The following is a 15493-nucleotide window of genomic DNA, read 5'->3' on the forward strand; positions in this document are numbered from 1 at the left end:
TGTGTAGTTGAACTAATTGATGAACAGTTTAATTCTGAGGAGTTTTAAGATTAACGCTGTAAGTTTCATTTGTCCGGCTCGGACGGAGGGAAAGGACGCGGGGCTTCATTTTCTTCTTAGTATTATTTACGATGTTGTATTCAGCTTACTATTCTAGGAAAAACGGTAGGAACTGTTGATGTTTTTTCTGTAGAGTCCCTTTCAAAGGAGCGATAGGAAATCCTTATTTTCAATGGATGCACTTAAGCAATTGTACCAACCTGTTGAAATCACACATTGAGCAAGCAAAGCATTTGAATGTAGAAAAAAACTAAAAGAAAGAGAGAGAGCGAGAGCGAGAGAGCGAGAGACCACTCAACCGAATGCACTCCTTTATATTGTTTCATCTATTTTACAAGTAAGCTTTAAGTTTTTTTGTTTTTTTGGGGGGAGCTGTTTTTTCAGCTTAGACTATATTTGAGTTCTTCCACATACATTTATAGAAAGTAACTTAAAAATGAATAAAAAAAAAAAAATGAACATATTACAGTTTCTCAGATCTATTTTGCTAACATGGGTTATTATTTCATAGAAAGCAGAGGGGGAAAAAAAAAAGAAGTCAGTATCTGGATGTTATTTATGAGAAGAAGAAAAAAATAATGAAGCAACATATTTATGAGTAACCTCAAGACATTTTGTTTTTTAATTAAAATTACCAGAAGTTAATATATTTCTAAACACAGGGAAGTCAGTTTCTACTAATAAGTAAAAATGAGAAAAGTTTAGAAGTTTTATTTATGGAAGTTATGGATACTCGCCTTTTCCATGTGCCTCATGGTGGAAAGAAAGAAAAAGAAGTAGTAGAAGAAGAAGAAGAAGAAGAGTTCCCCGTAGCTTAAATTTTAACTTCACCTGCACTACTTTAACACCAGTGCATCACAACGGAATAATAATAGAATATTTTTTAGAATTTGGAGATATTTTAGTCACAGAGCATCAATTTTGTGCCTCGATTCTATATTTTTTTTTTTCTGCATTGGCACTCGATGTTTAGTGCTGCTGTAAAGCCCCTCCCCCCCTCAACTAGCCACACCCCCACGTTACTGACTGAAACACAATACCCATTTCCTCTGTAATCTAAACTCAATTTTACTTCTCGTAAAGAAAGGGAAAAAAACAAACAAAAAAAAAAAAAAACAAGCAAAAGGACGAGAGTGAACGAGGCTGCTGTGAACCTCCAGGCCAGCAGGGCGGCGCTCTCACACTCCATTCAAACATTTCATCTGCTACTCAGACGGTTAAACAAGGAAAACTTCCCCGGATGAGTCCATTTGACGAAAACGAAGCGCCAAACGTCAGGAAAACCTTCTTTTTTTTTTTTTTTTAATGTGTCGTAATACAAAACTTCACTGATGGAAAAACTCTTTATGCATTTGTGGGATGAGCAGCTGCTGTTTTAGCCAAATAGATGTCGTCGCTACGTTACTCAATTCTTAGATTTTCACATAAATATTGTAAAGTTGGTGTAAAGATTTTTGCTTTATTCTGAAGGTTTGAAGCTCAGTTTGGTTTCTTTCTTCCTCAAACTGTATTTTGAGTCGGCGCTTCGCCGGATCTCATCGGTTCTTTCTAAACCAGATCAGAAGTTTGTTTTTAACTCGTGACCTCAGCTGCTCCTCCCACAAACACACGGTTCAGAAGAGGTGGAAACCACACGTTTCCTGGCGGTTGGAGCTTCAGGAAACACCCGAGTAGTAGATTTATGTAACTAGACACATTTACACTACAGGATCATTACGTACTAGTTTGCATGTGTGTTGTGAGGTCACTTAGCTGGGGGGCGGAGCAGGGGGGGGCCTCACCTGAACCCTGGGCCTCAACTGAGTCTCACCTGTGTCTCACGAGCCTCACCTGGCCCTTACCTGAGTCTCCTGAGCATCACCTGAACCCTGAGCCTCACCTGAGTCTCATGAAGCCTCACCTGGGTCTCACCTGAATCTCACATGAGTCTCGTGAGCCTCATGAGCCTCACCTGGGCCCCACCTGAGCCTCATGAGCCTCACCTGGGTCTCACCTGAGCCTCACCTGGGCCCCACCTGAGCCTCATGAGCCTCACCTGGGTCTCACCTGGGCCCCACCTGAGCCTCACCTGGGTCTCACCTGAGCCTCACCTGAGCCGCTCCTCCTCTGTAGATTTTCATAGTTGGAATCTTTTCAGAAGGCGAGAGCCGGGCGGAGTCCGCCTCAGTCACCCAGGGACCCTGCGACCCAGTCCGGAACCTCGGGGGCCCGGGGTCCGGGTCCTGACGCCGTCCGGCGCTGGTGGTCCTGAAAAGATTCGGCTCCAGTCTGGCAGTTAGTCTTTGGTAGCGTTTCCACTGTTTGCAGCCAGTAGCGGTGTCTCATGCCGTCCCGTCGTGGTCGTAGTGCCGTAGTTGTTTGGGCCGGCAGCAGCCGGCGTTAGTTTCTGGTTTCTCTGTGACGGAGGGTCCACCACCGGGACCCCCCGAGACGGACCGTCACACTTTGATGGATGGAAATAAAAGATAAAAAAAAAAATTTAAAAAGAAAAAAAAAAAAGGAGAAGAAGGCGAGGAGTGTTGGACTCTGTTACCGTGCGCCGCCGCGCCGCCGCAGGCAGGCGATATTGCAGGTTTATTTCTTATAGCACATGTTTTTTTGTGAATAACATTTTTTGGAGACATTTTTATTATTATAATTATTATAATTATTATTGTATCTGCGCCATGTTAGTTCTGGTTCTTTGTTATTTTTCCAAGATTGAAGATGTATTGTAAATGTTTCTAATAAAACAGAAATGAAATGATCTCCAACTGAAAGTCTTTATTTGCTTCTGTATCTTTTCTCTCTTCAGTTCCGTCTCTTATGAAGGTTTAACCTTTTAAAACTTCTCTAAATGGAACGTTTCCATTTTATTTACTTAGTTACTGGGAACAAATTTTACTTTTTCCTTAAACAAGGATTTATTCTGATAAAACTGAAGGTTCATGATCAAATTGATCCATTTTAACACTTAAATCTTCACGTTCAACATGATGATTTCTTTCTAATAAAATCGGAGAAATAATTGGACTTTAGAAAACTATAATGAGAATAATTATTAAATGAATTCCACAAAAACTCCCAAAGAAAATGTTTAAAATCCATCCCATCATATCTTTGAAAGTACATTAAGTATTTGATGAGCTAAATATAATAATAATATAAATGTACCGCTCTGTACAAAGTGTGATTTATTTCTTTAAAGAAGAATTTATTAATAAAAGTGCATTGAATTGGCCAAGTGGTCAGACTTTAGGCAGATCATTATTAATTAAATTCCCACAAAAACTTAAAAAGAATTATTTCATCTAATCGGTCACATTTTTGAAAATATAAAGTTTAATGAGCAAAATACACGAATAAATTAGATGTAATGCTTAAAAGTGTGACTGAAAGGATTTGTTTCCTAGAATAAGAAATGATTCTGGTAGAATTTATGTTGTTTATGTTCTATTTAAGCTACATGATTTCATGTTTTGCCTTTTTTCAGTTTCATTTTGTTAAATCGTGAGACTTTAGATCAAATTCTAACAAATTCCATCAAACTATATCAATTTTATTCTTAAGAAACTTTAATGTTTTTATTGTTCAGGTTTGAGGAATTTGAGGTTTCAGACTCAGGGAGTGAAGTTTTGGATGAAAAACGTCAGTTTTTAGGGAAAAAAATACAAAAAAGTAATAAAGATGAAAATCAGCAGTCATGCTGATTAACAACCAACTTTAATATAATTTATTGAGTTTAACTGTTCATTAACTGTTCATTACCAAATTATCAGTTCATTTTTCAGAATATATTAATTTTACTCTTTATATTTTTTATTAGATAAATACTAAAGTTTTAATGTCGCTCATTTCAGTGATTTTATAATAAAGTGAGTATAATGCTAAGATGATTAAACGTGAGGTGTCCAGTCTTTATTAATTAAATAAGGGAAAAGTTAAAAGCTTTTTTTGGAGAAAAATACAAAAACAAACAGGATCAGGATCCTAAAAGTATTGAGAGGGTGAGTTTTACGTCATTTAAATCATTTATACTACACTACTATAAAAGCAGTTGGTGTTTTTGTGCTTTATGTGTTTTATGTGTTGCCTTTTATTAAATTCAATAGATTTTTTTTGATCCATTCATTCTCATAACATAATAGTGAATGGCGAGAAACATTTGAGTCCACTCTTTCTTTAAAAAGTGGATTTTAGTTGTGCAGAAGCAGCAGCCGCCGCGGGGATTTAAAGGGTTAATATTCTGATTTCAGCGACGACGTCTGAATGAATGTGTGATCCCGACACGGCGAACAGCAATCACGGCTCAATTAATTCTGCCCTTCTAATCCCAGTGATGAGACGCCAGCTGTAACAAACCAGCTTCTTTATTTGACTTTATTGTTTTTACATACGCAGTCCAAATGTACATATATTAGAGTAGAAGTTCAAAAACAAACAAAAAAAAAACCCTAAAACAAACCGACACCAGTTTAAGACCTGTGACGTGGACAGTCGCTGCAGCGTGTCCCAAAACCTTTGGATTGAGTCCGGCCTCCTCCGCCGCATCAGATCCTGACAAACCCTGAATCCTCGACCCCCCCCCCCCCCCAACCCCCCCCAACCCCAGCCCCCCCAAGAGATTTGCAGTAGAACTTGTTTGTGCGTCAGAGAGCAGCAGAGCGCCCTCACCCCCTCACCACCTCACCCCTGAACTGTCCTCCATCCACAAGACAAACACAACAAAAACAACTAATCCAGCGTTGAAGGAACGACCCCCTCCCCTCTCTTGCCCCCCCGTGTAGAGGGGCAGTTAACACACCCACAAGAAAACAAGAAGACACCAATAAATACCCAAAAGCAGTACTTCCCAGTACATTTTTTTTTTTTTTTTTTTTTTTTTTTTTTTTTTTTTTTTTAAATCGGAGGAAGCTGTCAGAGAACTTCGAAGGGGCGTTTCCGCCACAACGCTCTGAAAACAACCCCCGTTTCCACGGCAACGGCAGAAACGCTGAAAACGATGCTCACGCTTTTTTTGGGCAGAACTGAGCATGTGCAGAACTATTCACTGCGGCCGTGGTGCGAACGACCAGAAAAGCAGCTTTTAAAAAAAAACAAAAAAAAAAACGTTGAGTGTTTCCAGTGACTCCGCGTAAACAGACTCTTAAAACACAGCGACTATATTGTGTTTTCTTTCAAATTGTTGCCCCGCCCCCCCCCGCTAGTCTTACCGTCTGTGTATAAGAAGGTAAAAGCAACCCGGCTCCCGCGCTGCTCCAGGAGAGCGTCTGGACTCCTGCTTCCTGCTCCTGACTGGAGGCCACGCCCACCCTCACCGAGCACAGTAGAGGCCACGCCCACCCTCACCGAGCACAGTAGAGGCCACGCCCACTCTCAGCAAGCAGCATGGAGGCCACGCCCACTCTCAGCAAACTCTGTTTTATTGTTTTATTTAAAATGTGCAAATCTAAATGTAATCACCTCAGACCCCCAGAGGTCGCTGCCCCCCCCCAGAGGTCGAAGGGGGCCCCTGAAGGGCCCCGGACCCCCCCAGGTTGGGAACCGCTGTGGTGAGTTTCAGTTCAGTCCGTTATCTCTGAGGAGGCGTTAACAGGCTTGTATTAATGGAGCTTTCAGAAACGGAGGATGAGATTAAAAAAAAAAAATAAAAAAATCAGGAAACATTACAATGAGTTTAATTTTTCATGAGCTTGTGAATCGATTGTGATCATGAACCTTCGTCTAATGACCAGAGTACAGCCGACCACCAACACTGACTGTCTCGGAGGAGGAGGAGGAGGAGGAGGAGGAGGAGGAGGAGGAGGAGGAGGTGGTGTTCAGTTGCTCTGGCAGCACATGCCTTTGCCGGAGGAGTTCTGGGTGGGTTCGACCGTGATGGGCACCACGTTGGAGGCTGGAGAAAAGTCTGAGTCGTTGCGTCCAGAGATCTGCCTCTGAGACACGATGTTGTAGATGGCTGAGGGACGAGACAGACGGGGTGACGGGGTTAGTAATCCGTCCAGCAGGGGGGCACACTGAGGCCCGGGGGGGGGGGGGGGGGGGGGGGGTTGTTTCAGTTCAACTAATTTATTATTATTTTATTTTCACCCAACGCTGAAACAACCTGCTGACACCCTGGAAGTAGCATTAGCATTAGCATTAGCATCTACCCACAGTCTCTCTGATTAGATTAAAAAAAAAACTAAAAAAATCTTTCAAGAAGAGATGACATCCAGATTATAGAGCATCGCCCTCTTCTAACATCCAGATTATAGAGCATCTCCCTCTTCTAACATCCAGATTATAGAGCATCTCCCTCTTCTAACATCCAGATTATAGAGCATCTTCCTCCGCTAACATCCAGATTATAGAGCATCTCCCTCTTCTAACATCCAGATTATAGAGCATCGTCCTCCGCTAACATCCAGATTATAGAGCATCGGCCTCCCCTAACATCAGATTATAGAGCATCTTCCTCCTCCAACATCCAGATTATAGAGCATCGGCCTCCCCTAACATCAGATTATAGAGCATCTCCCTCCTCTAACATCAGATTATAGAGCACCTTCCTCCTCTAACATCAGATTGTAGAGCACCTTCCTCCTCTAACATCCAGATGATAGCGCATCTTCCTCCTCTAACATCAGATTATAGAGCATCTCCCTCCCCTAACATCCAGATTATAGAGCATCGGCCTCCTCTAACATCCAGATTATAGAGCATCTCCCTCCCCTAACATCAGATTATAGAGCATCGGCCTCCTCTAACATCAGATTACAGAGCATCTTCCTCCTCTAACATCAGATTGTAGAGCATCGTCCTCTTCTAACATCCAGATTATAGAGCATCTTCCTCCCTGATGTAACTTCATCAGTCTGACCCACGCAGCGCTGACAGCTCAGCTAATGCTAATGCTATCACTACAATAACAAAGCTGCACAAGCAGAACATGACTCAGACACGTGGGTTCATCCGGGTGTATGGAGGTGCAGTGGACCGCACTGCTCCCTCACCGTGGGACGAACCCCGGTTTGACGACTGGGTGGAGTCACATGACATCTCGTCATCTGACTGAGAGGCAGCGAGAAACTCTGAGACCAAACGTCTGAGTCAGAGTTTGAACTTTAACCTGTTTAAAACGCCGTGCAGGCGTCCGTCCAGTCTGTCGCCTCAGGATCGAACCCGCGTCCCGACCCGGAGCTGCAAAGGGTGGGGGCACGAGCTGCCAGTGGGTTTCTATCAGCACTGATTGGCTGAGCTGAGCTTCCCAGACCAGACTTTACATCTAGGAACAATAACGTGTCATCTGGTGGACTCTGCTGCCCTCTAGTGGCAGGTGGGAGGCACTGACTCATAAACTCCCAGTCTGTCAGACTAGAGTCAATAAAGCCGTGGAGGGAGGACAGGGGCTCTCCTCACTTCTAGTTCATGTTTTATGACAACCAATGAAATGAAACCAACCTGTGAGGATCGTCTGGAACGCCAGCTCCACGTTACAAGAGTCCAACGCTGACGTTTCCAGGAACGACAGACCGTTCTTCTCTGGAAAACACACACACACACGCAGGCTTTATATGATCATTCAGAGGTAACCTGCTCTGACCTCAGCCGTCTAGACTGATCAGATGACGTCTTAAACTGGTAACAAACACAAATCGTCAGCAGGATCGAGGAGCAAATCGATTGATCGCCGCTCCTCCAGCTCCAGTTCGCACCATCAATCAAATCAGTTCTCTGGCGCCCCCCAGAGGAGGAACTGACTCATTTCAACATCTGTTATCGATTATTATTACTACTTGGTTTTATACTGCAGTTTTATTATGTTCCATCATATTTGTTTCTGGTTTTTTTAACATCGTTTAAACTTTGACACTTCTTGTCTTTTGAGATATATTTCATTACAATCCCTCCTGATTTCCTTTTCCTTCGTTCTCGTCTGATAATCACTTTCCTCTTTGAATTGACGAACCTGCATTAGATTAACTAATTAACTGTTCTCTACTCATTTATTTATTTCAGTTAATTAAAGGGCTTCAGATTAAACTGATCTGATAAGAGCAAGACATTATGCTGGTTCATCTTTTCACACATTCAGTGTCTTTATGAAGAAATTCATTCATTCATTCATTTTTGATGTAGTAAAAGTGTTTTCGGAGATTATTAACTTTCAGAACAGTGTTTTTTTTTTTGATGGGGGGGGGGGGCTTAAAAATGTCAGTGTGGCTCTTTATTGAAAATGCTTTATTTATTGTCTTTTCATTTAGATTTTAGCTATTTAATCATCGTTTTAAATTCGTCACCACTTATATATTCTATTATATACTGTCTAAACAACTTTTTTTGTTTCTGTGAAAATTCAGTTTTATCCGTCTTGTACCTTTAAGTTTAATCATTTAGATCATTCCACCTGGTTCTGTTTGTCTTCATGAAGTTACTTTAAACCAGTTTTCAGAGTGTTTGTATTGGTTAATAGGTTCAGTGGATGTTTTCTGAATTTGCTGATAGTGAGCAGATTTATTTCTATTGACTTGTAGATTTATTTTTATTGACTTGTAGATTTATTTCTATTGACTTGTATTCAGCATGTCAGAAGATTTGCTGGTTTTTTTTCCAATCTGATTATTAAAAGTGAATCTGGGTTTAATGATGATCAAACTAAAATGAAGGAGAGAGGCAGTGAAGTGGTTCATACAGACGTACGAAAACCCAACAAAGGTTTTGCGTTTTCACTTGAAACGAGCCCTCCTTGTTAGTACTTTCCACTTTACTCTTATTGTTCAGATTTGGATCTTTTTCATTTATCCTAATGTTTCATCTTAGTACTTTACCGTCACATTTAAGTACTTAATATCTATTTTTTTCTGTACTTGTTGTCCTTGAGTTGCCTCCCTCTGGCTCCAGTGTCTCCTGGGTAAACAGTCTTTTTAAAGAGTTAACACACTTCACACAAAGTGTTTCATTTACACGAACCCTCATCAGAACCTGGTTCGGAGCGACTGTGCGCTCCATGTGAAACCTGTAGGGGGCAGTGTAACGAGAAGCATGAAGCCACGCTGGCCAACCAGAACCATGGAACACTGGAGCACGACGCACACTGTGACGTTAGGCCCCGTTTTTTCCAAATCCCCACCCTGGCTGGAGTTTTCAGACAGAACCGTTTTTCAATGACTCGTGGCTTCATTTTAAACAAAAGGCTGAAACGTATTGAAGTGTCGCCGTTGCAGAGTAAACCTCCTCGGCCTCGGTGGAGGAACCTGCACCTGCTGCCGAGGCTCTTACCTGCGAAGGCCTTGGCCTCATCTGTGGGGACGGCCCTCAGGTGGCGCAGGTCGCTCTTGTTGCCCACCAGCATGATGACGATGTTGCTGTCGGCGTGGTCCTGCAGCTCCTTCAGCCAGCGCTCAGCATTCTCGTACGTCAGGTGTTTCGCGATGTCGTAGACCAGGAGAGCCCCCACGGCGCCGCGGTAGTACCTGGACAACACAGAACAGGGTCAACGGGAAGTCCTGGAGGTTAGGGACGCATGGAGGATGGTTGGATGCATGGAGGATGAATGGACGCATGGAGGATGGGTGGATGCATGGAGGATGGGTGGATGCATGGAGGATGGGTGGATGCATGGAGGATGGATGGACGCATGGAGGATGGGTGGATGTATGGAGGATGAATGGACGCATGGAGGATGGGTGGATGTATGAATGGACTGGCCGATTCCTGTGCTTCATCGGACGAACTTCCTCCTCAGGAGGTTTTCATCCAGGAAGCTGCAGAACAAGTGAGCTCTCAGCAGATTCATGTGTTCATCGGTCTGGACTCACGCGGAGGTGATGGCCCGGTACCGCTCCTGGCCGGCCGTGTCCCAGATCTGAGCCTTGATGGTCTTGCCCTCCACCTGGATGCTGCGCGTGGCGAACTCCACGCCGATGGTGCTCTTGCTCTCCAGGCTGAACTCGTTGCGGGTGAAGCGGGACAGCAGGTTGCTCTTCCCGACGCCCGAGTCTCCGATCAGCACCACTGGAAAAGACGCAGCAGGAAGTGAATTCTGGGCTACAAGCTGCACTTCCTTTAGTCAGCTGGTCATGTGACTCACCGACAAGCGACTCCTACACAAAAATAAATGCGTCATCTTTAAATATTGTACATCACTGGTAACATTTTTAATCATCTATAGATCCTAAAAAAACAAAAAACAATTGACAGTGTCATTCTTTGACGCAGTGGTTCTAAAACTCAGACCACAGGGCGTCCGGGGATTTGCCTGATCTGAAGTTGTTCAATTTACAAAAGAAAAAAAGAAAAAAAAAGAATATTCAATTTTCAATTGTTGCAGTATTGTGATCGAGGATGACTTTGTGAGCAATGATTACAGTTGTGGATAACACAAAATATACTGATATATATATATATATATATACATACACTTTTTTTTCTAGTTTATTTCAGACATGCGAGTACATAACAAAAGAAAGATAAACTAATACAAACAAACAACAAACATAACAACAAACATAACAACCGATAACTAAGTAATAATATTCACCCTTCCCCCCAAAACACTTTCATCGAAGCAACAAAACTCTTTTAACTGTCAAAAAAACAGAAAACACTGTCAACGGAGTAAAGTAGAGGAAGTTATATTCACAATTCACATAAAAAGAATTCAGAGGGCATAAGGATCCTAAGAGAAACATTTTAAATTACACTCGAGTCACATAAACAATACCCAAAGATGAATGATGCAGAGTGACACTAAATAACCTGTGACCAACAAGCCAAATAAAGAAACAACATCCAGAACGTACGTGGGAAGCAGAGGACATCCTGCTTCGTTAGAACCAACGCGCTTCGTCACAATGGAAACAAGGCCGGACCTCAAACCAAACCAGAGCCTCAAACAAAAACCTCAAGCTCCTGGACCGAGGTCTGGTTTATACGACAATAAAAACGAGTGTATCCGCAAGACTGTCTTCACTCTTGGAGGGGGGGGGGGGGGGGGTCTGTTTGCACGACACCGGTGTTCTGATCCTCTGCATACATGAAGTTTTCACGGTCGTGATTCCCTCCTGTAGAGACCGACGGAGGCGACGGAGCCTGTTACTGCACATTCCCCTCCCTTACCGTTGTAAATGGTTCCTTCTGCTCAACCACTTGTAAACAAACATGGCCGCCCCCGTAGTGGTTTGACTTAATAGTTGAGACTCTCCTGTGACAGCATCCGATTCCACCAGAATGTCGGTTCTCTCCATTTTGTTCATGTTTATAGTGTATTGTTCTTTGCACACATCGCCCTCCAGTGGCCCGGCAGACTAACTACATCGTTGTCAATGTGTCCACTGCTTCAGTGTTAACGCAACCGTTTTTTGTAAACGGATTAGATGTTGTCACATGAAACATTGTCCTGTAAACAGGGACGATTGGACATCATTTACTCAGAGACGCTGTGATCTTGGTGGGATAATAGACAGTGCTAGGACGCTAAATGCTAACCTCGGCGCAAACTGCCTTCTTCACATCTAAAAATCCAACATCTGTGTTAGACAATGTTTTAAGGAACAGTGTTATGAGTGTAAAGGAGTTTTCTCAGCACTTCAGATAGTGAACACGTTGGTGTTCTTCAGTCAGTCATAATGTTCTGGCCTCCCAGTGGATCAGAATATCTTCAGATGGGGTATCGTCACGGCTGGCGTTTGTCAGAAAACCACTTCCACAAACGTCAGGTGAGTCAGTGTGTTGAAAGGAAACGACCAGAGCCAGTCAGCAGCTGCACGCCACCCCGCTCTGAGGAAATAGGAACTCGTTTAGGAATGTAGAAATGGCCTCAAACGGCCGACCGTCACTTGAGCAACGCGGCTCATTCAAAACACCCCCACAGGGAAGTAGAGGAAGTAGAGCCGAGGAAGGACGACGGCAGAGCGGTTTCCCTGCGCATCGCCGCTCTCCGTTTCACCTCGCACAAAAGATCTTGGGCGGTGGACAAAAATCATTATGCAACACGTTTTTAGATCACCTGTCACCAGACAGGTAAAGCTGCCGCAGCGCGACACGCCCGTTCACATGCCTATTGTTGACTGCGAATTCTTCCGCTGCAGAGATATGCCAACCTTCCATTATATCAAGACGATCCTGCGGCCGGTGACGTCGGCTGGTCCAGCGCTGCATGAACGTACCAGCGCCTGTTCACAGAGATCATCAACGTCCCATTAGAGTGTCCTTGAGGTCGAGATGTTCGTTGAACTCAAACAGTTGCAGTGATGTTGTCGCTCTGCGTTTAGCTTCCTGTTAGCTATAGCATTAGCCGCAGCAGTCGTGCTGCCATTTGGCTGAACATCGGTTTTATGGAGCGTTACTCCTCAAACATTTCCTACTCTAAGTGACATTACCATTAGCCTGTATACATTCTAGCTATGATTAGCATTAGCTGTTGTCTCAATGGTATTTGGCTAAACTCCTGTTTACAGTAGAAGGAGCACGTCACTCCTAAATATAGTTTTTTCTGAGAGCAACACGAGAGATTACGCTCTGGAAGTAACATTAGCATTAGCCTGTACCCACAGTAGCTTCGATTAGCATTACCATGCTCAAATAGCAGTTAGCCTGCCTTTTTAAGCGCCGCCGGTACGTTGGCGGTTTATCTCAGCTGTTCAGTTGCTGCTTCCCCTCATGAGTTCATAAATCTGTTTCTTTCATTCTGGTTTGGGGGCGAAGCTTTTTAAAACGTGGCTGATGAGTCGAGTCCATTTGTCATGTGACAGCGTGAGTTCGCACGGCTTGACTCACGCCGTCGTCACCATTATCTATTATATTTAAAAAGCAGGGTGCAACCGTAGCGTTGACAAAAGACACGTTAACGCGGCGGGTTTCTGAGGGCGACCCGAGGACGTCCGGCCTCTCCTCGGGGACTCGGCTCCTCTGTGGAAACTCGCACACAAAACAGGTGGCGTGCAGGTATTTCCAGTTTGACGACGCTGCTGCTGCTGCTGCTGCTGCTGCTGCTATATTTGAACAGACAGCGCTTCATTTCCTCTTGTTTATGACGACGTACGACTGAACTGCTGAAAGCAAACGAGCAGCTCATCCCTGAAACCAGCTGGACCACGAGGAACAACACACCGAAACATCCAGCAGTCTTCTGTAATGTTTCCTGGACTTTAATCATCAAAATCAAGATTAAACCACATTGAGACAGGAAATACGTCCAAATCAGTTGTTGATGGGAATAAATAGATGTTATTCTACTGTTGTTGATTAGCATTAATACATAGGCATCAATAGAGGTCAAGAGGCCATGAGGAAGTTAAACCAATGTCAATAAAGCTCAGCATTAGTCCATTTTCTCCTCTACTCCAACTTAAATGGCAAAACAACAAAACGTTGTGTTTTGGGGTATCTTCATCTCTGTCAATGTGACTTTACTAATAAACTCTTCGAGACTTTGACCAGAACGCTGTGTTTGTTATGATTCTGTCAGACTTTCATTACTTGAATCATTTCTCTCACAAACGGACTGAAGATTGACCCGAATAAATCAGGACGTTGACTATTGGAACTGAAAAAGAACCGCTGGCCAGGTAGAAGACACGGGACGGATCCTTCATGATATACGGTCGGTTGTCAAACAGTTAAATCTGATGTTATTTGTGTGAGTATTAGAGTGTACTGGCATCTTTATTATGAATTTAAAGGGGTTGTTTTTGTCCCAGTGTCATGACACCTGTTAGTGTATCTGGACTGGAAACATTAGATTTCCAGAAGACTCCATCAAAAACAAGCAATCTGACATGAGGGGTTCCACAAGGATCTATTCTGGGTCCCTTCGTATTCTTATTGTCACTAATGACTCTGACTGGAACTAATTATTCAAGACCAACTATTAAAGCTTGTTATTACCAAGTTCGCTGAGTAACCATAAGTTATATATACTCTGAGTAGTGAGTAGTATTTTGGGGGTACTTCTGGGTATTTCTTTTGTTTGTGGGAGGTGCTTTGATTTAGAAAGTGACCAACTCTTTTTAAGAAGTTCCACTTTTGTGTTTATTAAACAACAGTACTCTACTAGTATCTGTGTACGCTAAGTATTATAACAGGTTATACAGATGCACAGATTTCTTTTATTACAAAAACCCCTCTTATTGTGACCGAGTAAGTTTTTGGAGTACATGTGGTACTTTGATCAAGCATATCACCGAGAAAGAACTTAATTTAGATGAATATAAAAACATTTAGATCTGCATTTCTATTAAACGATTATGAAAAACAAAAAGATTTGTTAACCAAACGAATCACCATCATGTGACTCATATACTCCATTGGTTTTCTGAGAAATGTGCTTTAAATTATTAAAGAAATAAAGTAATCCAATGCCGGCTAAAGACAACGTAATTTAATGTTGTTAATAAGTAACTACTACTTTGAGTTGGAAGTGTTTACAGTGTGATACGTGTATTTTACACTTTACACTCTGTTGTGAGCATCATGTTCATGAAGGAAGTCAGAGTTTTCACCTAAGATGGAAGATTATTGAAGTACTTTGACAGAAAGTTTGATCTTTTAGAAGTATTTAAAATACTAAAACTGGTTTATGGTTTAGTTCTGGTTTGTTCCCACCTACATCCTGACCTGTGAGGTCATACCTGCCTGGCAGGAGGGAGCCCCGTCAGCCGGCCTAGGGCGCTCACTGCCGTGCTGAACCGGGCCGGGCCGGGCTGAACCGGGCCGGGCAGTGCTGAACCGGGCCGGACCGGGCTGAACCGGACTGAACTAGGTGCCTTTGTCTCCATGTCCTCCTGCTCTATGTCAGGTGATCCAGGCCGAGGCCGAGGCCGATCCCTCCCCCCCCCCCCCCCCTCAACCTCAAACCAGGCGGACTCACGGTTGAACAGGTAGTCGGACCGCCCCCCACCCCCCCACCCCTTCGGTACCCCCCGGGTGGACTCACCTTTTAACAGGAAGTCGTACCCCCCACCCCACCCCTCCGGTATCCCCCCATGGAGACTCACCTTTGAACAGGTAGTCGTACTCGTCCTCCCTGTTGCTCATTCTTGCGTCGCGTCGGTCTCCAACCGAAGTCGAACAAACTTCTGGTTCTTCGCTTCTCTTCGACACGGAGCGACGCGGAGCAGGAAACTCGACAAAACGTCAAACCCGCTGAATCACCGCGCGGTTGAAACGAGTCTCCAGGTGAAACGTCTGTCGGACATAGATAAAGTCCCGGAGCGGCTGCGGCGGTACAAGTTTCTCTCCTCTTCCTCACCCTCTGTCACTTGCCATTACTGACGCTGTGACGTCACGCCGTCTTCTTAGTCCAGCCCCCCGCGCGTCGCTACTGGCTAATAGCTGACCGACACCTGTCAAGAGCGCGGGTCTGATTGGTCTGCGGCGCCGTCCGTCACGCTTTGGAAGAATGGTGACGTCTTCCTGCTCCAAGCAGCAACAGGTAGACTGATGTGAAGCAACACAACGAAAAGACACAGGA

General features: G+C 43.8%; 1 protein-coding gene across 1 annotated transcript; it reads right to left on the bottom strand.

The window, feature by feature from the left end:
* Positions 1-4391: 4391 nt before the first annotated feature.
* Positions 4392-15319, bottom strand: rab11al (RAB11a, member RAS oncogene family, like). Its single transcript, XM_080471541.1, has 5 exons — positions 15018-15319; positions 9840-10035; positions 9301-9494; positions 7483-7563; positions 4392-5998 (listed from the first exon to the last, which is right to left on the bottom strand). Exons 1-5 carry the CDS (start codon positions 15055-15057, stop codon positions 5859-5861), a joined length of 651 nt encoding a protein of 216 aa, XP_080327667.1. The 5' UTR covers positions 15058-15319; the 3' UTR covers positions 4392-5858.
* Between the last annotated feature and the right edge of the window lie 174 nt (positions 15320-15493).

The sequence above is a fragment of the Lipophrys pholis genome, assembly GCF_963383615.2.
Source record: "Lipophrys pholis genome assembly, chromosome: 9".
Classification (NCBI taxonomy): Eukaryota; Metazoa; Chordata; class Actinopteri; order Blenniiformes; family Blenniidae; genus Lipophrys; species Lipophrys pholis.

Coding starts and splice junctions, on each gene's coding strand:
- rab11al (XM_080471541.1), bottom strand. CDS start 15,057: ATGAGCAACAGGGAGGACGAGTACGACTACCTGTTCAAAG. Junction 9,495..9,839: donor TACCGGGCCATCACCTCCGC/GTGAGTCCAGAC, acceptor TGTGTTGTCCAG/GTACTACCGCGGCGCCGTGG. Junction 7,564..9,300: donor TGAGGCCAAGGCCTTCGCAG/GTAAGAGCCTCG, acceptor TGTGTTTTCCAG/AGAAGAACGGTCTGTCGTTC.